This window comes from Echinops telfairi, unplaced genomic scaffold, assembly GCF_000313985.2.
Source record: "Echinops telfairi isolate 266 unplaced genomic scaffold, ASM31398v2 ScPeMD7_14;HRSCAF=57, whole genome shotgun sequence".
Lineage (NCBI taxonomy): Eukaryota > Metazoa > Chordata > Mammalia > Afrosoricida > Tenrecidae > Echinops > Echinops telfairi.
In genome coordinates this window covers 1,070,025-1,094,036 of record NW_022103911.1, presented here as the reverse complement: position 1 = coordinate 1,094,036, position 24,012 = coordinate 1,070,025, and the positions used below count along the sequence as shown (strand labels likewise).

Below are 24,012 nucleotides of genomic sequence, written 5' to 3'. Positions count from 1 at the left end.
ATTTATAGATCTTCAGATAAAGGCCTGAGTTGCTATTTTATTTTGTCAGTGTACGCCATAGTCATAGCTAAGTCCAATTTTACATTTAAATGTTCCTATATTATTCTGAAAGTCCCACTAATGACTTGTTATATATTAATCTATTTAATTTTATAGAAAAAGAAATCCAGCAACCAAAATAGGATGTGAAGCCTAGCCTGTTGGGTAAGTCAGAATAAAGAAAGCGTCTACCACTTCTTACTTACACAAATAAAAATAATTCCCTAGTGCAAATTAAACCAGTGTATTCAAGAGCTATTTCTATGTTATGGAACACAGTCTATCTTAAATACAAATAGAAAATCACATGCTATTTTAACAAAATTTTTATTTATAAATATGTGTGTGTGGAGGGAGGGTCTTCAAAAAGTTCATGAAAAATTGAATTAAAAGTTAACAGAAATTTCCACACACTTTTGATACCCTTGTAAAATCACCCTTAGTAAAAGGCTGCGATGGAGAAGAAAATGCTTATTTTTCAAACTTAAAGCGGTTCTTAATTTTTTATAAAGGTCTTTCATGTTCCTATTTAGAGTATATTTACACAGTTAAAGATGGAATGTGTGTCTCTTTTACTATTTTTAGGGAAAAATCTTTACATACAAGCAGTTTAAGAAAAATTCCCCAAATTATAAAAGATGATAATAATACAATCCCTTTGCCTTGCCCTTTGTACTGTAGGATGCTTTCATGATATCCTAATTTCTTTTCTATGATAGCAATGAGAGAACATTAGCAATGGTTACACTCTATCTGACAGGTAAAGAAATTAAAATGCGGAGAAATGCATGATTGGCTGAAAATAGCTGTAAAAGGAGACACAGATTTTTCTGATTTCTAGTTTTTCTTTCCATTAGATTATGCTAATTTTTGAAGACTATATTTTGAAAAATAATACAGAAGCTATGTATGAAACAATTGAGATACAAGAGCTGGGTAATATGCAATTTAACTTAGTGATCATCTGTCAGACGTGATATTTAATCCATTAAAATATCCTAAGATACAATACTTAAAATAGTTGTCAGTCTTTTATTGCTAATGACCCAGGCTACTGTTTCCCTTCCACCAAGGATATTTTGGATATTTTGGGGGGAACTACATTACCTCTGCTCCTGAATATGTATCTGTTTGGAAGATGAGTTCATCCAAGTCAATTTCATTACCGATTGGCATACCGCTAAACTGTAGGTTAATTATTTCTCTTCTTGTTGCTGCATCTGGTAAAGGCACATAGATGATTCTATCAATTCTCCCAGGTCGCATCAGAGCCTATAAAGAAAATGGTATAACATGGATGAATCAAGCTCATAAGTGACATTCCACATCAGGCACCAAAAGAAGGACAATGTCCAGAATCTTATGAACCAATTATCTATTTAGTAAATAAACAAGTACTAGAGATTCTAAAATTTACTTCAAATAAACAATGTTCAGATTTATTTTGAACCAAAGAAAAAACATTTACCATTAAGAACCTGCAAAGACAAGGCAGGTAAGAAAAAACATTGATGTCACCTAAAAAGACTGTATCAAACATAAAATAAACAATTCACTGGCATATGGGATAAAAATCTAAATCTGAACAGACATCTTACAAAGAAAGTTGAAGGGCAAGTACATGAAACGATGCTCAATAGTATCAGCCATCAGATGAGTGAAAATTTACGTCACAACGAGATACTAAAATATTATCCCCAAATTGAGTGACATGACAAATACTGACAATACTAAATGTGAAGTATATGGGCAACAGAAACTGATTGTTGATGAAAATATAAAACAGTATAACCATTTCAGAAAGCTAATTGATAATAATTTAAAAAGTTAAACATATGGTGATACCAGGAGGGTGGATTGAAAAGGGGGAACCGATCGCAAGGATCTACATGTAACCTCCTCCCCGGAGGACGGACAACAGAGGAGTGGGTGAGGGGAGACATCGGACGGTGCAAGATGTGGTAAAAATAATGATTTATAAATTATCAAGGGTTCATGAGGGAGGGGAAAAATGAAAAGCTGATGCCAGGGGCGTAAGTGGAGAGCGGATGTTTTGAGAACGATGAGGGCAATGAATGTACACGTGCTTTACACAATTGATGTGTGTATGGATTGTGATAAGAGTTGTATGAGCCCCTAATAAAATTAAAAAACAAAAACAAACCCCCCCAAAACTTAAACGTACTCTACTACAACAACCCAACCATTACACTTCTATGTGTTTACCAAGAGAAATGCAAACATTCTCACAATGATTTGCACATGGATGCTCATAGCTTTAATTACAATAGTGAAAAAATTGTAAACATAAATGGACAAATAAAATACTGAAAAACTAATACTAGTCTAGAGTGGCAAAGAGCAAACCACTGGTTCCTTGGGCCTGGAGGCACAGGGAACTTCAAAAGGGCAAAGAATTCTTTCATTAGTAAAGGGCTGCTCTGTACCATTCTTACAGAAGTGATCCAGCTCACAGAGGTTTAAATATCTACATTAACTGAATTTTACATTTTAAGTTGACACATTTTATTTTATGTAAGTTACACTTCAATAAAGTTGACTGGAATAAGTCAAAAGAGTAATAACATACATTAGTTAGGCTCTCAATATTAACAGATCAGTACACTTAAAGAAGTCTGAAAATATTTTCAGGTCTTTTCTATCTGAAAATACTATCCTCTTACAAACAGCAGTTTGGAACATAAGAAAGGTCAATAAGGAACTGAACAGATGAGTTTCTATAATGCGGCCATGAACATGGGTAACAGGTACCATACCATTTCAATATCATAAACAACTCTTTAAATAAAAGGCCATGTAGTCATTATTGCTGTATTTCACACCAGTTTTAAAAAATATTCCATGGATTGTTAACAGATGCCACAAGAAAAGTAGTTTTCTAGTTAAACATGATTGGGAAACACAGGGCAGAAACAATTAAAACTGGTATACTAGAAATTGTATCTCATGGACTTTCTCATAAGCTACTACTCCACTTTCCCATGCTATGACGCTTGGGACATAATATCTACGTGTGCTCTTTTAATTAATGTTCTTTATTTTATCTCTGTAGCTAGTACCTAATATCTATTGCAACGGCTACCCAGAACACACAGGCAAAATTCATGATTGAATAAGGTTTTATTAAGGAAGTTAACAGGTTGCAATGCTAGTAGAAATGCTCAGGATAGATGCTTACAAAGTTCTTTTAGGTCGGCTAATAAATGCCCAACAGAGCATACCACTCTGCTAGAAGCCTCAACCCGAAGGCAGTTCTACTTCTGTGGGTAAGCAAGCTCAGCCTCTCCAATTACGTGCCCAGTGGCACCCCGCTCCACAAGCCAGCCCCCTGCACAAAAACACTGCTTCACTTGCTCTATAGGTTGGGAAATCTACTATTCTTCCATGCTCTGGCTTCTGGTTCTGCTGCCCCTCTGATGCTATACATTGTCTTCTGGATCCAAGTTCACTCCACTGGGATCTTGGGTCCAGAGGGCACACACCACTCCTGCTAGTGAGATCCTTTTTTCTGATTCTTAGAGGGCTCATTTTACACACAGCAGGATGGTATTCCAGGGACTCCCTTTCAAACTTACTCACAGGGGATTCCTATTGTATCCTCCTCCCCCTTCTTATCAGACCCATGCAGGGAAAGAAGGTGTTTTGTTGGGAGTGAGAGACTGGCTACAGGAGCCACATGAAACAATTCACTGCCTGTGTACTACCAAATATTTTAAATTATGTACAAATTAGCAAGCCAAAAGTCAATTAAGTTAATTAAGAAAATTACACAGGGAAGACTTTTCCCTGTTTAAAAAGGAATGTTCTCATTATTTGTAGATTATTGTCCACACTTAATACTACTTTGCTAAAAATGATATATGATCAGCTTCCTTGAAATACACTTCATAAAAGAATTCAAAACTCCATTTCAATCACTATAGAGGAGTCAGGAAATTAGAATAATTTAGTGATCATATACTTTCAAATCATTAAAAATGTTTCCTAAGACAAAATTAATATTTATATAATTATTCCTCATTTGGAGACTATAGCATTATTTGAGACTTCACATTTATGACAGTAGTTAAAAAAAAATCTACGATTGATTTTGTACACTAATGATGATTGGCAGAACCAAATGCCAAGATAGATGCAAGGTGCAAATAACACTGGCTTTGAGGGTTAAAGTGATGTATCACCTTGGCTGGGCCATGACTCAGCGGTTTGGCAGTCATTCAGTGATGTAGCAGTCACCCCACTTCTGGGATCTAATGTAGTCCTCCTCTACTTTCACAAAATGGTGATTTTCACATAATGACCTACTCTTGGACTCTGACTGTGCCTTAAGACTGTCTACAGCAATGTTTACATACTCTATCTCATTTAATATTTTCATAATATTATCAATTAGATAATATACCTTCATTAAGACAAAGAACATTAAGCATAAGATAAATAAAAACTTCAGAAACTGGACTGAAATAGAAAGAATGTCTCTGAGTACTAATTCATCTTTTTAAATTCACCTCTCCTGCCAGTACAATATGATTCTCATTATCAATTAACAAAGGAAAACAATTCTTGTTCTGAAAATGACACAAGACAAATAAAGGAATAATTTCAACAAAAACGATTTTAGTTGCTGGGAATACAACAGTGAATAATGTGATTCCCCCTCCTCCCGTCTTCTTTTTTAAGTTGAAGTTATCCTTTATACTCTGCTGGGAAAACTCAAATTCTAGGCTATTTTAAAATTTCCGTTCTAATATTTGAAAGAACATCACAGAAAAGGTCAGAGAGTATACACGCCATCTAAGACACTGGAACAATGCTCAGCATGTGGCCTGTGTTTTCCTTTTTTGAACTGTTGCTATACCCGGGCAGCGGAGGTTGAGTACACTTTAACATTGTCCGGGCCAACAGCCAGCTAGGCTTTTCCGGGCCTGATCTTGTCAGTGAAAGTTATATTAAAAAACAGTAGGAAAGAGCCTTGCTTCCTGCAGAACCCTGAATGTGTTAACACCCTTCCTAGAATTTCTTTAAAAATACTGTTCTGGTATATTAGGGTCGAAGAATATTTTCTGAATGATGGAATGTTGTGTTACTGTAAAGTAATCATACGACAACTTTCTTAATGAAAAAACAAGGCCTTTTAATTCTGCAAATAGCAAGTCATAGATACTGTGGCCTCTACATTAAAACTAGTAACAACAACAACTCATAGAGCAAGTGGCCTTTTGGGAGAACTTACTCCTGCACACGTCTCTATACTTATAAGAACCTCAGTTTCTTCATGGTTGAAAACTAAGGTGGTTCCATTAATCACCGATTGGGACCCGTGTGAATCTGATTGGGAACACATATATGGAAACACATCCCCACAACATTTTACAAACAATAAATCTAACCGTATACCTCAGTTACAGAACTGTCTTGTCTTCACCAATTCATGCAACACTTGTAGCTTCACATTCAAGCAAATGTTCAATTCTAATCTTAATTTGCAAAGAAATGCTTGTGCAGACCAAAGTATTTAAATAGATTGCAGGTACAGTGAGTTATTTCATGTGGCTCTTCCAGTCCGTCTCTAAACAACTATAGTCCCACTTAATGACCCATGGGTCTGGTAAGAAGGCGGAGGAAGATACTGATAGTATTCACCTGTGAGTAATTGTGAACAGGCTTCCCTGGAATGTCATCCTGCTGTGTACAAAATGAGCCCTCTGAGAAGCAGGAAGAGGGATCTCATTACCGGCAAATGCTAGGAATGGAGTGTGTCCTCTGGACCCTCGGAGATTCCTGTGCAATGAACGACCTTGATCCAGAGGACAGGTGGAACATCAGAGGCGCAGCAGAACCAGAAGACAGAGCTTGAAGAATGGTGGACTTCTCAACCCACAGAGCAAGTGAAGCTGTGTGTTTTTGTGCAGGGGCTAGCTTGTGGAAGAGGGTGCCTCTGGGCTAAGGCTTACTGGAGGGGGGTGCCTGTGGGCACTTAACTGGAGAAGCTGGGTTTGTTGACTCACTGAGCTTGAGCTGAATGCCTCTGGTTGAGGCTTCCAGGAGAGTGCTAGGCTCCGGGAATTTATTAGCAGCCCTGAAAGAGCTTTGTGACATGAACTGATACACAACTATCCTGAGCATTTCCCACTGGCCTGTTACTTCCTTAATAAATCCTTTAATCATGAATTTTTTGTCTGTGGGTTCTGGATATTAAATTGTAGAGCAGTAAAACACAGAACACTATCTAGAACAACACATAGACACTTTGAAAAATCAGATTCCATTGATTCTCATTCATGTTAAATGATCCACAAAAGTGTGTGAGAGAGAGCGCACAGGGAGTGTCCTTCTCCTGGAAAGAAAAGCAGCACCGAGTCTTACACTTTACACTAATAAAGCATACCAATGGATCCTGATTCACAAAAAAAAACTGGATCCAGTAATTTGAAAGAGATGGATCCCTGGTAACAGCTCTGATTTAGTCCAAAGGAACCTTGATTTACTCTAGGCATCTCTCGCCCTTTAAATCCACCTAATCAATACACATGTTTAATACTACCTTTTAAGATTCTCCAGTCTGATTATACTAATCTTTTTAATATATAACTATGGTTTTTTACTGTCTCCCAGCAGATTGTAGACTGTACACAATAACAGGAATTATGTTCATTAACATTATAAACTCAGCAATGTCACATATAAGGCAATCATAAATAACTCAAGGAAGCCAAGACAACATCATGTCATTTCCAGATTTATTACAATTACTTATTATCTCTCTCTGCCGCAACCACCACCCCTTTCTGTCTGAAGATAACAGTCTGACTGAATCTGACTGAAGATAACACTCTTCCCCATTCTGTTATCCACCCAAACCCAAACTACTAACATATAATTGATTCAGACTCATTGTGACCTTACATAGAAAGCAGAATAGAACTGCTCTATTGGGTTTCCAAGATAGATAGCCTCATCTTTCTCCTGCAGAGTGGCTGGTTTGAACCCCCAGCTTTGAGGTGAGCAGCACAATGCTTAACCCATTGCACCACATGCACATCTATTTAAACCACTGCTGAATGGATCAATAAAATTGCAAAACTGTAAATTCCCATTTTAAAAGTATTTAATGGAACTTCAGGTAAAGATCAATTTCAGGGAGAAGGGAGGGAGGAGAAAAGAGGAGCTGACCGCAAGGGCTCAATAGAAAATAAATGTCTAGAAAATAATGATGGCAACATATGTACAAATGTGCTTGATACAATTGATGTATGGATTGTTACAAGAGCTGTAAGAGCTCTCAATAAAATGTAAAAAAAAAGTATCAATTTCAACCACAGTATTTCAGACCTCAATGACCTTGATGCCATGCTCCTGTCTTATCTACACTGACTTTTTCCTGTCTGACCATGTGGCTTCAGCTGTTCCTAAGCAACCCAAGGGAGGCAACTTCACCAGGTTGCTTTCTGCTTCATTGCCCTTGCACACACTTCTCTTTCTTCTTAGAATGACATATTAGCTTGTTGTTTTTTTCCCCTTCCTATGTTTTCATCAGGCAAACTCCTCTTGTCCAATTCTCAGATTAAAATCTTCCCCTTTGCAGTCTTCCATGACTCTTAAATTTGTAATGTGAAATACAGGTCAAAAGTGAAGGTGAAAAAAATCAGCCTAACTGGGTTAAAAATCTGATTTCATTCACATCTATCTTCCAAAGCTGGGGGTTCAATAATCTAATTTCTTGATACTTTTAAAATACTAAACAGTCTTAATATCATTTGGTGATTATGTAAAGAGCTCGGCATTGTTTGACACACAGTATGCATATGTCATACAGTGTTAGATGATTATTAACATTACTGTTCTTGAATAATCACACTTGTCATCTTTGTGTTCCTCATACGTGGCTCATGGTAGGTGTTAATGTTCTTTGAATGAATAAATGGATGGATACACAGCTATTCTAAGAGTAGGAAGTTGGAATAATGGGTCAAATACTCAGGTAAAAATACAGACTCCTATATTTCTAAATCTCCATGTATATGAAGGATTTGATATTTAACAATGCAATCCTACCATAGCCTCTGCATGTATCAATTAATAGCCTTTTCCTATTAGGAAAGACTAACTTATGTTTTATTTCTTTGGTATTAGCTGTAGTCTTTTAGAGATGAATGTTCAAGAAATAGTGTTTTATATCTAGTGACTTGATAATCTTGATAATTTACTAAAGTTCAATTAGGCTGAAGGGAGGATGGCTTAAGATACCAGTAAAATTAACAATAAACTCATCAAAATTCCTGTGCACAGGAGCATTTTTCTTTACATTATTTGGTAATCAAACTTTTGGGGCTTTGAGAAATAATGTAATTGAATCTGATCAGAAGTATCTGGTGAAACAGAATCCACATGGAAGAAGCACACCAGCCTGCATGATCATGAGGTGTCAATGGGATCAAGGTATCAGGCATCAAAGAGCCAGAACAAAAAATCCTATCAATGTGAATGAGAGGGAGTGCGGTATAGAGACCCAAAGCCCATCTGTAGACAATTGGACTTTCCCTTACAGAAGGCTCACAAGGAAGAGATGAGCCAGTCAGTGCAGTATAGCACTGATGAAACATACAAACTTTCTTCTAGTTCTGTAATGCTTTCTCCCTCCCACTATCATGACCTCAATTCTACCTTAAAATCTGGCTAGGCCAGGCCATGTACATGGGTACAGATAAGAGCTGGAAACATAGGGAATCCAGGACAGATAAAGCCCTCAGGATAAATACTGAGAGTAGCTATACTAGGAGGGTAAAGGAAAGGTGGGAGGAGAAAGTGGGAAGTGAGCACAATGAAACAGATATAACCCCCTTCCAGGGGCACAGACAACAGAAAAGTTGGTGAAGGGAGACATCGGTCAGTGTAAGACATGAAAAAATAATAATTTACAATTTATCAAGGGTTCATGAGGGAGGGAGGAAGGGAAAAAAGTGAGGCGCTAATACAAAGAGCTCAAGTAAAAAGACAGTGTTTTGAAAATGATGATGGCAACATATGTACTTGACACAATGGATGGATATATGGATTGTGTTAAGAGCTGTACGAGTCCCTAATAAAATTATTATTTTTTAAGTATCTGCTGAATAGACATTAGGGAACAGAAACATATTTATATCAAATCTGAACAACAATATCTTAGTTACCCATACTATATTTAAAAAGTAACCCCTAAGTATCTACTAATCAACTTGTTTGTACAAAGCACATGAGGAACACACAAAAAAAGCATATTAAAAACTTATAAAGCACCTTTTTAACTTACAATTCAATTCTTTACATTCAAAATATGTAGTTAAATGAAGTTTTATGGGGAAAAAAAGCAACCAAAGTAAGACAGTCATAGAAAAGGTTACAATACACAATTTATGAACAAATTCCAAATTTAAGGATGAGGTGAAAATCAAAGTGCAATTTGATGTGAAGGCTTTCTTTGAAATCGATATGGATATATTCTGTAATGAGAACAATACCTGCCAAGTTAAAATTTGAATTTTACAATATGCCACTTTTTGTTTTTCAACTACTAGCCAGACTTTATAAGTACCATATGAATTCATAATACAGCTATTTAAAATAATGGGCTACTCCCAGGGTTGAGGAATCTTCTGGTGCTCAGTCTGAAACTCCACAGAGCAGTTCAAGTCCAACAACATTTCCTGAATAGCTACCATGTGCCAGGCACTGGATTAGGTGCTAGGGTTACAAAGCTCTGTGTTCTTTGAAAATTAATTCTTTTTAAAAAAGGATTTCTGTATGACAACATCTGAGCATGTGTTTGTATTAAAACAAATAAATCAATCAGTCTGTAGGCTATCTGTCTAATGTTGGACTTGCTCAGTTTTGCAAAAACCTGTAGCACTGTGCAAGAAAAGACTTGATGCATTTGACGGCAGGTGTTCAGGAAGAATGTACCTAAGTAACTGGCAGCACTTGATGAGCACAAAGGAGTGCAGAGAACAGAACAAAACAATGCAACACACATACACCTACACTTCCCCACTATTACTAGCATGATATGTTCTTCATCGACTTCTATTTAAAGGGCCTTTTAAATAAAGCCAAAACAGTATTTACCTAGAACTAATCCTTCCTTCTTCCTTCCTCTTATAAAAAGTGAGTCTGGTTTTTAAAACCGATGGTGTCAAGTGGAAAGTAACACAAGTTAATCTTTCCAATATCTCTATAAAAACTTATTCTTTTAGAAAACTGCCCATGAGCTAGAAATGAGGTTGGAAGAGGGTGCTTCCTTACACACATGCTGCTTTTATGTCTAAACATAAATAAACCCATAGATCTTTAATGGGATGTGCGGGCTTGGGAAATAAATCGGTTCTCTATTATTTCTCCAGAACCATCTCCCATTGTTTGATCCCTCGATGGGCTTTATTTTCCATCAATACTGAACTCCTAATTGCCTGAGAGTGGCACACCCTCCACGCTCTTGTCCCTTTCTTTGTACATGCTGGTCTCTAAGGAATCTACTCTGACACCTTGGCTTCACAATTCTAGCCTCCAAAACTGTGAGAGAATGCATTTCTGTTGCTTTAATTATCACGCAGTGGTAATTTGTTCGTGCAATTGTAGAAAACGAACACAATTTACTATCTGGCTTTTTACCAAAAAAGTTTGCCAATTTAGACTACCAGCTGTGATTTAATTGATTCTGACTCTGGGGGTGCTCTACACGGTCTCTGAAGCTGTGTAAATCCTTCCTTACCGGAGCAGAGCACTTCATCTCTGTCCCCATGGGTGTGAGCTCTAGCTCTGCAGTCAGCAGCCCACCACATACCTACAGTCCCACCAGAGCACCTACAAACTTAGAATAGCAGCTATTAACCCTCTCTGGGAATCACAAGCACGTGATTATCTAGGGCTCCTTCCTCTAGACTCTAGTTCAGGTCAAGGCATCTTATTTCCCCAAAACCCTTCCAGTGATTCTAATGTATAGTCAAAAGTTAAACCACTGCTTAGGGTCTCTCAAGCCTCAGTGTGCACAGGAATTATACAAGTTACTTGTTAATCTAGGAAAGTCCTTGTGCCCAATATATGCCCTATTTAGACTTTTGATTAAAATACTAGTATCTGTCAAAAACGCCCCAACACTACCATTAAATATAAGCAGAAAAGGAATTACGTTTTTCAGTAGGAGTGTTTTTTTGTGGTTCTTGGGTACTGAAACAGCAGCATTTCCTTACATGGTCAAGTTCAAATATAAATACTGAGAATTGATTGATTTTACATGTCTCAGACATCTCGTTTTTCAGTTACACCAAGTTGTCAACCCCCTAGAATAACCTAGATTCCACAGTGTGTTTATCCAGTCTTTTAGCAAGTAAAGGATCATGATGGTGGCCTTTCTAAACTCTTTGGAGTTATGGAAAGAAGTCTGATTAACTTCTTCAGCACATGTTCTTCTCAATTTAGTACAGGGTAGACAAATGAGATTGACATCTAAGTCAAATCACCACCATTTCTGGATACTCCCAGGACAATTTTTTCTACATTTTTGATCATGCATTTGCATTAGTAAAAATAATTTGTGTACTTTCTCCAGTATCTCTAAATTTTCAGGAAGTATACATATCCATTTCCATATTAAGATATACATTAAAAGATAAAACACTAAGAAAATAATGAATAAACATCTCAAGCATTTTCTTCTCCCCATACAAAATATGGGATGTGTACATGCATCTTTAGTTATTTCAGTCCTATGTAAGTGGCAGCATATATCAAAGCTTGTCAGAGAAACAAATCCTTCCCTATCTATTATAATATTTCTGTGATGTAATGTATCCCTTTTATAGGGTCTTGGAATACTAGCCATGGTCTTGGAATAATCCCAAAAAGGATTAGTTGGGACTAAGAATATTGAGTAAATTATGATCTACTGAGGAAAATGGTCGGTTTGTGGTCATGCTATGAAACAGACAAGAAGTTTGTTAAAATAGTATAGGAGCCAATCCTGCAAAGGTTCAGGGAAGCTTTGCTACAATCAACATTTTCTGTATTTTTCTTGTTTGTTCATATTGGGGTTTAACTCAGATGTATAATGTTACTGGGGGTCATTCTCTTGAATTTTTGTTATATGTTTCTCTGGTTTTCAGTATATGAAACCCAGGATTGATGAAGCTATAGGGACAGCAAGTATAAGAAGCGTTTCTGGGGCCTACAATGGTGGTGGTGGGGGTGGTAAAGTGGAGCTGATGCTAAGGAGTTCAGGAAGGAACAGAGTGTTTTGAAAATGACTGTGGTAGCAATTGTACAATACTGCTTAATGTGACTGAACTGTGAAATGATATGATATCTGTAGTAACTCCCAAAACAATAGTTTTGAGGGGAAAAAAAAACAGTCTACTAGAACCCTCATACACTGCGACTATGTACAACCACTGTAGGAAGTCATGTGGTGCTTCTTCAGCTAACTGGGAGTAGAAATGCCCTAAGATCCAGCAATCCTCTGCTGGGTATATATCCTGAAGAAGTAAGAGTCCTACCAGGAACAGACATATGGATACTTGTGTTCATCACAGCATGTGCTCACAACAGCATGATGGAAAGAACCAAATCATTCATCAGTAGAAGAATGGATAAAGAAACTTTGGAAAATATACACAAGGGAATATTATGCAATGCTAAAGAACAATAGCCACGAAGCATCCTGATCAAGTATGGATGAACCTGGAGAACATTATGTTGAGTGAAATTAGCCAATCCCAAGAGGACAAATATTATATGACAACTGTTATAAGGGGGAGTGGGGCGGGGGGTGGAGGGAGAAAAAGACTTTCACACCTTAAGGAACAGACCGTGGAGACTGCGAAAGGAGCAAGGGCAAGAGTGTGAAGACAAAGCAACAGGCTAGGCAGTGGATGGGCGGTAATTTGGGTAAAAAGGAAGATAACAATCCAAAACAAAAACAAAACCAAAAAACTCCATGCCGAGTCAGTTCTGACTCATGGCAACCCCATAGGGCAGGGTAGAACTGCCCCTGTGGGTTTCTAAAATTGTAACCTCATCTTCCTCCTGAGAAAGCAGCTGGTGGTTTTGAACTGCTGGCCTTGAGGCTAACCCATCTCACAACCATTATAACACCATAATATCCTTAATTTACAAGAGAGAGAGAAAAAAAAATCAAAGAGCAGGGGAAAGTTAACTGTTAGTGGGAGGGGAGTTGATTAACAGTTTAAATGGTTGAGTACAAAGTTGATTATCTGAAATGTAACCCCCAACCTAATTAACAATTTAAAAGGAGAGCTAGAGAGGAGCTTAGAACATCTGCCCAGTGATGTAAGAATGGAGACAGGTAATCTGGGGAAAGGTAAATGTTTCTCTTTTGGCAATCTATTATTGTTTACAATTTTCTTTCTATACATAATTCACTTTGCCAACACTATTTAAATGTCTCATGTGTTTGGCTTGATCACAGATGAATATAGCACCCATAGGACAATTAATGCCAATGGGCATATCTGTCTCGTTTGCAGCAGTTTTATGATGCCTAAAAGTTTGAGGTACTACTTGTCTATATATGCAATGCAGATAAATATCCCAACCCAAAAGCAAATTCATTGTTATCAAGTTTTGACCATAGTAACCCTTTATAGGATCTCTGAGACTATAAATCGTTATGACAGTAGGAAGCCTCATCTTTCTCCCATGGAATGGCTGCTAGGTTTGAACTACCAACTTTGAGATTAGCAACCCAATGACTAACCCTAGAACTATCAGGCTTTCTTTTATATCATGCTAGGGTTAAGAAGCAATGGGGACTCTCTTCCACAATTACAACAAATAACTCCTATTTGTAATTATTATATGTGTGATACTGTTATTTTACTTACATAAAATAAATTTAATTCTCAAACAGTCCTTCAAATCGGGCACTATTATTAGTCTCTTTAGAGACAACAAAACTGAGGTAGAAAGCTTATCTAACTTTTTCAATGTCACAAAGGAAAGAGGTGGTTTGCATTGCGATAGGAACCCTGGCAGTTTTGCTCTAGGTTTTGTACTCAACCACTATACTAAAATATATTTTATTAAATATTCAAATTCAGAATTAAAGCAAAGCTTACATTGTAAACAGAAGCCAGGTTCCTTCCTTTGCCAGGCAAGGGGACAAGAAAAAAAAAGTTCTCATAATGTAAAAATGTTTCCCTTGTTTTATGTTATTATTTATTTTTGCCTACCAATATAATATAGGCAGATACGCATGGGAAGCAAACCCAAGGAGAAAGCAACGGGGACCGGGGGTGGGGTGGGGGAAGCAGTGAGCAAACAATGCCATAGATAGGGGAACAACTAAAGAATTAAAAGTAACAACAAGGAGGACACAGAGATCCTGGTGGTGTTGGAACAACAGTAATCTAGCTGAGAGGAAGTACTACGAAGCAGAAGGGAAGCTTGATGGTGGGGCAAGAGGAAGGTAAAAGGAAACAGAGGAAAGATCTAGGAAGCACAGCTATGGATAGAGGTATAAATATAGGTGTGCACGCATGTAAATACATTAATTCATAAAAATTTGGGCCTCTGCTCAAGCCCTCCCTCAACGTAAGACACTTTGCTCTAACAACCTGGCATTCTGTGATGCCCACCCTCCCAATGCGGTTGCTGAAGACAAAAGTGGGTGCATAAGCAAATGTGATGAAGAACAATGATGGTGCCCGGCTATCAAAAGATATAGTGTCTGGGATCGTAAAGGCTTGAAGTTAAACAAGCAGCACCTAGCAGAGAAGCAACCAGCCCACATGGAAGAAGCACACCACCCTGTGCAATCATGAGGTGTCAACGGAACCAGGTAACAGGCACCAAAAGCCCCAAAACAAATAAACAAAAAAACATATTGTTGAGAATGAGACACCCCAAACCCATCTGTTGACAATAGGACATCCCTCACAGCAGGTTCACAAGGAAGGGATGAGTCAACCAGGGCGCAGTATAGCACCAATGAAACACAATATTCCTCCGGTTCTTTGAGGCTTCCTTACCCTCCTCTATCATGCCCTCAGTCCTGCCTTGTCAGTTCTGGCTAAACCAGAACTTGTACACTGGTACAGATAAGAGCTTAGGACACACAGAATCCAGGTCAGCTAAAGCCCTCAGGAATAGAAATGGGAGTAGCGATACCAGGAGGGCATGGGAAAGGTGGGGGGAGAAGGGGAGAAACGGGGAACCAATTGCAATGAAGGGGAGAAAGGGGGAACCAATTGCAATGATCGATGCATAATCCTTCCCCTACCCCCCAGGGGGATGAACAACAGAAATGTGGGTGAAGGGAGACAGTGGTTGGTATAAGATATGAAAGCAATAATAAATTATAATTTACCAAGGGGTCACGAGGTTGGGAGGGGGTGAAGGGAGGAAAAAATAAAGAGCTGATATCAAGGGCTCATAAACAGTAAATATTTAGAAAATGATGATGGCAACATTTGTACACATATGCTTGATACAACTGATGTAAGGAATATTGTAAGAGCCCCCAATAAAATTATTTTAAAAATTTCCCCATTTTCCTTTACCATAAAACAGGATCCCTGGTAGTGTAGTTGCTACATGTTGGATTGCCATTCGGAAAAGTCAGCAATTTGAAGTCCCCAGCTGCTCAGAGGGAGAAGAAGGGGTTTTCTGTTCCTGCAGAGAGACAGTCTCAGAAACTTCAAGGCCCAGTTGTACTCTGTCCTACAGGTCACTAGCAGTTGGCATCAATTCACTGGCAATGAGTTTGGTTTTGGCGGTTTTGACATGGAAATAATTGGAAAAACATGATACTAGCATTGCAAAGGTTTCTTCCAATTCTAAACTCCTACACTCACTTAAAAGAGCATGAGTGGTGTTATTACGTAAGAAACACTGGGATGCTAAGGTAAGTCATGAAGAGAATATTCACGATTTGGTTGATAGGGAGGGGTGAGGTAAGCAGTTCAAACCCACCAGACACTCTTCTGGAGAAAGTTGAGGCTGTCTGCGCCTTTGGAGACGATAACCTCAGAAAGGCAGCACTGGGGCAGAGGCAGAATCTACTCAGTGGCACTAGGTTAGATCAGAGAGTTAATTAATGGCACTATTCATATAGTATTAAGTGGTAGGCTTAGAATAAGCATGGCGATGGTGTTTACAATAATGCTATCGAGCTTCTAGAGTACTATGATAAGTGCTTCACCTAGAAGTAGGTATTTTTATATCCAATTTACAAGAAAGAAAATGGTTACTTGTACAAGTACAATCATGGCCAAATGTCAAGGAGATCTTAAGTAGCAAACCTGGTTTGAATCCATAACTTCAGATCTAGGTAACTAAATTATATTTAATTAATTCATATAGTTACCCCAAGCTCAGTTGATAAGTTAATTTAAGATATTATTAAAGTTTTCATAGAAGTTTTGGGAAGAAACTGTATGTGGAGATGAATACACCTTCATTAGTAGCCAATATAAGTTTCTCTCTATTGTAAAAAGTGCTAAAAGCATCAAGAATTTGTGTTTTTGTATTTCCTCTCTTTCAATACAATACACCTTCAGGGAAAAAAATATGAAAAGAAACAATTATATGTGGAATATAAAACCAGCTTCTCCTGACAATTAATCACTTAGTACAATCTTGAAAGATCCGAGTTTTGCTTGCACTGCTGGATAAGATGTGCCTGGGCTGGCTTTTGAAAAGTGACTCTAGGTGTAAAGCCTTTGAAAGTATTTTAACATATATTTACATATACTAGTGGTGTGTGTGTATAAGAGGGATTTTTGCAAGGTACACATGTATCTAGGGAGGGTTATGTGTCAATTAATTTCTCTCATCCTCCCATTTATTGCTGCAAATGGTAGAAAGAAAAGAGACCGTCTTTTCCATAACAGGGAGCTGTCTATCATATAACAGAGACACTTCCTGTTTTTAAGCGGTTGGGAGTCATGATTTCCAAACCAAATACTTAGCTTGGCAAGTTAGTGCTGTGTTGAGAGATGCTTCTATAACCACTCTGTTGCACTCTCAGTTTTAATATTAAGAGAGAGAGGATATGTTTTTCCTCTCAACTATTTTCTTTTAAAACTTGGGAGAATGTGAGAGAGAAGAGGATAGGTTAATAGCTCTGACAGATATTACAGTTGCAGAAACAAATGGACATTGAGGATGGGGGAGGGGAATGTTTTCTTTGTACAGGAAAAGAATGGTAGCAGAAAAAAATTATAAATCTTTAAAGATTTGAAAGTTGCCACTGCAAGTTTGTAACAAAGCAATATAAAAAATGCCTCATGGGCCACTGGATTAGCACAATGTTAGTTTATTAAAATTAATAAGCATGTGTTTAAAAAGATTCTGAAATAATGTAATGATTTTTAAAAGAAATGTATTATGGTTTTGGTCAGTTTGTTTAGTGTTAATTGATTTTTGGGGAGGGCTTGTTTTTGCTAGGAATAGCAAAGTGTTTAACTTGTTTTCATAACTTTAGTATAGCACTACTAATAGATATTTAAATCTGACAGTTTAAAAATATTTTTTATTTTACTTTACTAGCTATTCTAATCCAAAGCATTCTTTCCAAACCCACCTCACCTGGATTCTGCTATCACAGGGACTTTACATGACAATTACTTTTCTCTGTGGTATCTTACAATTTTCCTCCATTTGCTCCTCTGCACCATCACTTACACATACCCAGTTATCACCCTTCTCATAAGCTTTGTTCAACACCTCATCTTGTCTTAGCTATTGCTCAGTTCTTTCTTCCCTATTCACAATTAAATAGTTGCTTATGTTCTAATTGTCTCTAGCTCTTCACTTGTCTCGTTTTTCTCATGCTACTCCAATAGGTCTTTGTCACCCCACGAAAATAACTTGCTCAGATTACAAATGGCTGCAGGATATTAAACCAAGAAAGTACTTTTCTTCCCTTATCTTGCTTAAAGTTACACTATGTATATTGAGTATATGGATGGTCTGTTTCTATTCTTTAGGAGTTAGATTTAGTGTACTGAAAGAATGTCAGTCTAGAGTCTCAGATTATGAACTCTAGTTTTGTAAAACGGTTTACTGTAACTATCAGCTGGTTGCTAATCAAAGACAGCACTTTGAGCCAGTTCAGTCTGGTTCAACAACCTGTTGAGAATTTGATGTTCTACCCCAGATATACAGAATCAGAATCTAATCTTAACAAGCCCTCAGGTGATTCTTATAGCACATTCCTAAAATCACCTGGGAATCTTGTTGATTCTGTAGATTCTGAGTCATATATCTGGGGCATAAAGGCAAATTGGAATATTAGGGTGGGGGAGGAGGGAGAGTGTACTTTCAGAATGAATTGCTTTCGAGACCTGGTTTGCCAAATCTCTTCTACAAGGATATAGTCCCCCTAGTCTTCCTTTCATAAATCTAGGAAGCAAATCATTATCATTTTTGGATATTCAAGCTTGGCTAGAGATTTCAAAAACTTTAAAAGGAGTGTAATATAAACAGTAGGGTAAAAAGAGTGAGCCCACTGTGGGCTTTATCTTTTCCTATCTAGAAACAGCATTTTCTTGACTTAAATTTCTTCAGTTCAGACACCTCCCCGATAGCGTCCCATTTGCCCTGCTCCCCAACCATTCTAGTGGGCCTGTGGTAAAATACTAAACTGAAAAGCACTTACTGAGAATTATTCATCCTTTTAAGTCCTTTCCAGTAATCTTCAGACGGAAAACCAACGATTAATTATCTGTGAGCATAATAATTAAGAGAGCTGTAAAAAGTAGCTTAACCATCCTCAAATCTAGTTCCTTAACTAGGTTCTCAAGGGGTCCTAAGGTGACCAGACGTCCCGATTTTTGGAAAGAATGCACGACAAGCTAGGGTATACGGTTTTCGGCTGCCATGTGGCTATTTCGCCAGGATAAGAGTTTTATCAATGGTCCCGCTTTAACAATGTTAAAATCTGGTCACCTTATCCTGGTGGCACAGTGGTTAAGTGGCACAGTGGTTAAGTACTTTGCTAAAAAGGTGGATGGTTAGAATCTACTAGCCATTCCACAGGAGAGTGATGCGGCAGTCTGCTCCACATAGAGCTGCCGGCTTTGGAAACCCTATGGGGTATAGTTCCACTGTGTTCAGACCGACTCCACAGCGGGTTACTGTTTGTTTTTGAGGGGGGAGTTAACCTTAGTTACAACATTCAATTGTGACCATGGGGAAAGTCCTCTGACATAAGAATGCTCTCTCAAAGATTAAAAGCACGCATCGCTGATACACGAATAAGTAGATATTATAAAGTAAACTACAACTTCATACTTGGAAATTAGTGTTACTTCAGAACTTTATTTATCTAGCTATTATTATTTTTTACTTCAGAACTTTAGGTGCTTACAAAAATGACACATTTTAGAGCATGGAGAAACATTCACTAAACCTCTCCAAAAGTTTACAAGAGAATTTTGAAATTTAAATGAACAGATACACAGGAAAGTTTTTGGTATATGTTAGAAAGTGTTATGTCCTGACATAAGGTTTTAACTCATTCTACAAGACCTAGAGGAAGGGATGAAGGAGGCCTGCAGGGCCTGTAAATGAGGCATTGGGTTGCCAAATATAAGGTCAATAGTTCAAAACCACCAGTTAATCTGTGGAAGAAAGAGGAGGCTGATTGCTCTGGTACAGATTTACAGTCTCAGAAACTGAGTTGGAATTGACTTAATGGTGTGGATTTGAGTGGAGAAAGGAGGAGAAATTCTGTTACACAGTTAACTCAGAACAAATTACATTTCCTACAAAAAGCAAGGTGTAATGAAAGGTGGTGGGGGGTGGGGGTGGGGGAGTAAGTAAAAATGAGAGCCTACTTACTTTCAAAAGGCCTAAGATCTCCAGTCTGATTACAGCATGCATCCAAGGTCATCATCCATTTATGGTTCTCGCAGTTTAAAAGGTAATTCTTTAGATCACAGCTGCCCAACAGAAAGACAGTGGGAGCCACATATACCAGGGGGCTTCAAATTGTTTGTGGAATGAAAGATAACAGAAACAAACTTTTTCTAGTCTCCATATAATTAAATATTTTAAGTGATCTAAAATCGATGGCAAGAAGGGCATAGAATGCCTGGTGGGGCTTGATCAAGGTCAAGGTAATGAGAGGAATTACCAAAACCCAAATGAAGGCCAAACAAGATAGTGGGACAAGAGGAAAGTAAAAGGAAATTCAGGAAAGAACTAGGAGGCAAAAAACATTTATAGAAGTCTAAATACAGGCATGCACATATGTAAATATATTTTTATATAATGATAGGGAAATAGATCTATATACAGATATTTATTTGTTAAGTAGTAAGGCAGCAGAAGGACGTTGGGCCTCTACTCCAGTACTCCCTCAATGCAAGAACACTTTGTTCTAATAACCAGGCATTCTGTGATGCTCACCTTCCCTGACAAGATCACTGAAGACAAAATGGGTGCAAGAGTGGTGACGAAAGATGATGGTATCCGGCTATCAAAAGATGGGAAAATTAAAAACTAGAGAATTCATTTTAAAAATGGGTTAACCATTGTCAGTTGAAGTACTCAGTTCATTAACAATAACAACCAAAGCATCACTGCTAAAATCACTGGAAAATGTAATCTGTGACATCAGCTGCAATTAAATATTGATTTGTTGTGCAGCTATAAGATGAACCCAGTTTTAGCTTTGGAATTGACTTCTATTAAAAATATTGTTAGAGAAAACCGGCAAGTTGATACCGACTCTGCCATCAAGTTGATACCGACTCTTCGTGACCCTGGCAGAGCGGGGTATAGCTGCTCTGGTGGGTTTTTGAGACTGTAATTGTTTACACTGAGGAGAACTACCCTGTGGGTTTCCCAGATTGTAACTGCTTATGGGAGTAGAAAACCCCGTCATCGTCTTAGGCTGCGATGTGATTGGTGGTTTCAAATCCCTGACTCTATGGATCGCTGCTCAAGGCATAGCCACTGTGCCACCAGGGCTCCTCCATCTTTTACAAAAGGGCTATTTTGACCCTGGTGCACAATCTAGTACAAAGAGCAAATGGATTTCTTATTTCTTCACAATAGTTTCAGATTTTCTTTATGGCTCACTATTGCACAGGACAACCAGATGGCTAATGAATATAGAGTTTCCTAAGACGAAAAAATGCTAAGGAAAATCCAACCAAAATCCCTAAGCACACCATCTGTTCCTGCAGCCCTGCTTCTCTAGCTCCTGATTTTGAAAAGGAAATACTTTAAACAAAATTCCCTAAGTACCTGCACACAGTGCAGGCCTTATGACACACAGATCTTGATTATCTTGGGCAGAGGAAGTCTGATAATATCTACTGAGATTTAAGCCTAAATTCTAAGGAACTGATGATGACCCAAGCAGTAACAGCTGTGAACAGTTAACATCATTTCCTTCTCGGCAACTCTGAAATGGCTCTGCTGCTTAGTCTGAATTAAATAAAGGAGGTGAAGAAATAAAACAGAACACAACACAACAAAACAAAAAAAACCAACCACCTTGTAAATGCTGAAGAGTCATACAGTATACTTCAGAATACCACGTTTCCCTTATTTTTAAAGCTCTCAGAGGTACTATACTATATGAGTATATAGTACTCCTGAGGAGTGTTGCTATTTCTAAGACAACTGGGGAGTAGGGTGGACAGTCCCTAAATGTGCTGGTATGGGTGGAAGGGGTATGATACGCAGTCACTCCCTACATCCTCCACTTAAGAAACTACTCATTTCAAATGGCTTAGTAACGTTTTTTCAATATTTCTTAAACTAAAAGAATTTCTCCTCTGTATAGACCTAAAACCAAAATGGAGGCAGAATGAATGGAAAAAGACATTCCCCCTTTCCTGAAACTCACTAAGAGGATGTTTCAAATGAAGAGTGAAAACTAAAGACAGTCTTAAAACATCCACGTAGTTCTGCACTTTGCCAGAACTCCTTCAGATCATTAAGCTGACCTCTTTCCTAGGCTGTCAGCATCCGGGTTTCCCGCCACTCCCTTGCACTTCTCTGAGAGCACTGCTTTTGTTAAAGAAGTGGATGAGAAATCTGACCCCAAATCCTGGGAGACAGGCATCCCACTCCAGGTATTCTGGAACCAAGAGTGGCTCAGGCCGGAAAAGTGGGGAGGAAGATGTGGAGACAGGAGATAACTGACATACACGGAGACTTTTTAGTACTCTACTTTTCCCTCAGAGGAAGCTTAAAACAAAGTCACACTGTATTTTTAATTAACTTTTTTCTTTCTCTGCATATAAACAGATTAATATTTATTGTACATAATTTTGACAAAACGTTAACATTAATTAGAAAGTAAAAATGACCAAAACGATGGCTGTCTCAACTTAGGGGAGCAGTTTCCCATACTGTAGGGATATACCCTTTTTATTTGAGTTACTTAACGACTGTTTTGTAACCTACTTTTTTTAGCAGTGTGTTTAGACTAATATAAAAAAAACCATGTTATTATTTGCTTTTTATTCTATTATGTAGACAGAGCTTAAATGTGCTACTAAATTAAATTCTCGGTGCAACACTATGATAGATAGGCAATACATTTCTATTTTATAGCACACTATTTAAAAAATTCTGAAATGAACATCCTTAAACTAACATCTTGGATTTCTTCTCTGATTATATTCTAGGAAAAATTCCTAGAAGTAAAATTGGTTTTTTAAAAGAAGGTGTTTTAAGGTTCTTACTGAATGAAATACTTTCCAGAAAGTTTGTACTTAGTCATACCCTGAATTAACTTATGTATATATTTTGATAAGTATAATATGGTGATGTTGAAACTGAGGAAAAAACTCCGTAATGCCTTCTAAACTGTAGAAGGAAAAGGTGGTATTGGTCAAGTCTTACAGGACATTTGATAGAGCTTCAAACAGGTTCATTCCAGTTCAGCACCCTGCTGAGAATTTGCATTTTCACTCTAGATAAACTAAACCAGAATCCATGTACATTTTAACAAGATTCTCTGAACATCTATGAGAATCACCTGGAAATTTTATAAAACTGAAGATTCTGATTTAGTGTATCTGAGTCAGTAGGGCAAATCTTGGCAGTGTGTCACACGCCTCTGAATTAGACTGTCTATATTCTTTGACCATCTTGGAATATGACATACTGGTCCCGAAGTACAATTATACATTTAATTTACAACTTAAAAATGATCCTTTACAGATTTTCAAAAGAAGCTGATCACTTCCTATATGTCCTTATTAAGAAATCATAGAGTAAAAATGAAATACTCAAGTCTTTAGAGCTCCCTCATGCTTCAGGAGTGAAGTGGCGAAACAAGACACAAAGAGAAGCAAGCCTGGCCTCCGGGCAGATTCACAGACAGAGTAGCCTCCACATTAGTAGCCCTCTGACCCTTTGAGAGCTCTTTTGACATTAGAGTGCTGGTTTCATCTTGTTTTACTATGTGAACATGGTACTTAGAAGGTTCATTCAGAATAAATATCCCTAGAGGCAGAGAGAGAATAAGGATTAACGTTTCAATGGTGGGTAGGGAGGGTAGAGAAGACAGGAAGTACATACATAACTTGAAAATATTTTGAGTCAGTTCCAGATCACCATAAGTGGGACACATATATATATATATATATGTTTATTCTCAGTGGATATGTATGTGTTATGTTTAAACTACATTTGAGTCTATGAGGAAGCCGTGATGGCATGCAGGCTTAAGTGTCTGGCTGCTAATAATTGGTTGGCAGTTTAAACTCACGAGCTACTCTGTGGAAGAAAGATGAGGCTTTTTGCTCCTGTAAATATTTACAATCTAAGAAACCCTATGGAGTTCTATTCTGCCCGGTCAGTTCACTATGAGCCAGGATTGACTACACAGCAGTGAGGTTTTGGTAGTCTATTAAGGATGCATTTGGTGGGTGTGGGAGAGACCTGGTCAGGCATGATCAAGGTGAATGTAACAAAGAGGAAGTGCTGAAA

At 37.8% G+C, this 24,012-nt stretch overlaps 1 protein-coding gene across 1 annotated transcript in view; it reads right to left on the bottom strand.

Moving 5' to 3' along the window:
• The window catches only part of SPATA5 (spermatogenesis associated 5), a 329,712-nt gene that overhangs the window by 78,885 nt on the left and 226,815 nt on the right, over window positions 1–24,012 (bottom strand). The window contains exon 15 of the mRNA XM_030884790.2: window positions 1,147–1,311. Coding sequence (XP_030740650.1) covers window positions 1,147–1,311 — 165 coding nt within the window. The remainder of the gene's footprint in view (window positions 1–1,146; window positions 1,312–24,012) is intronic.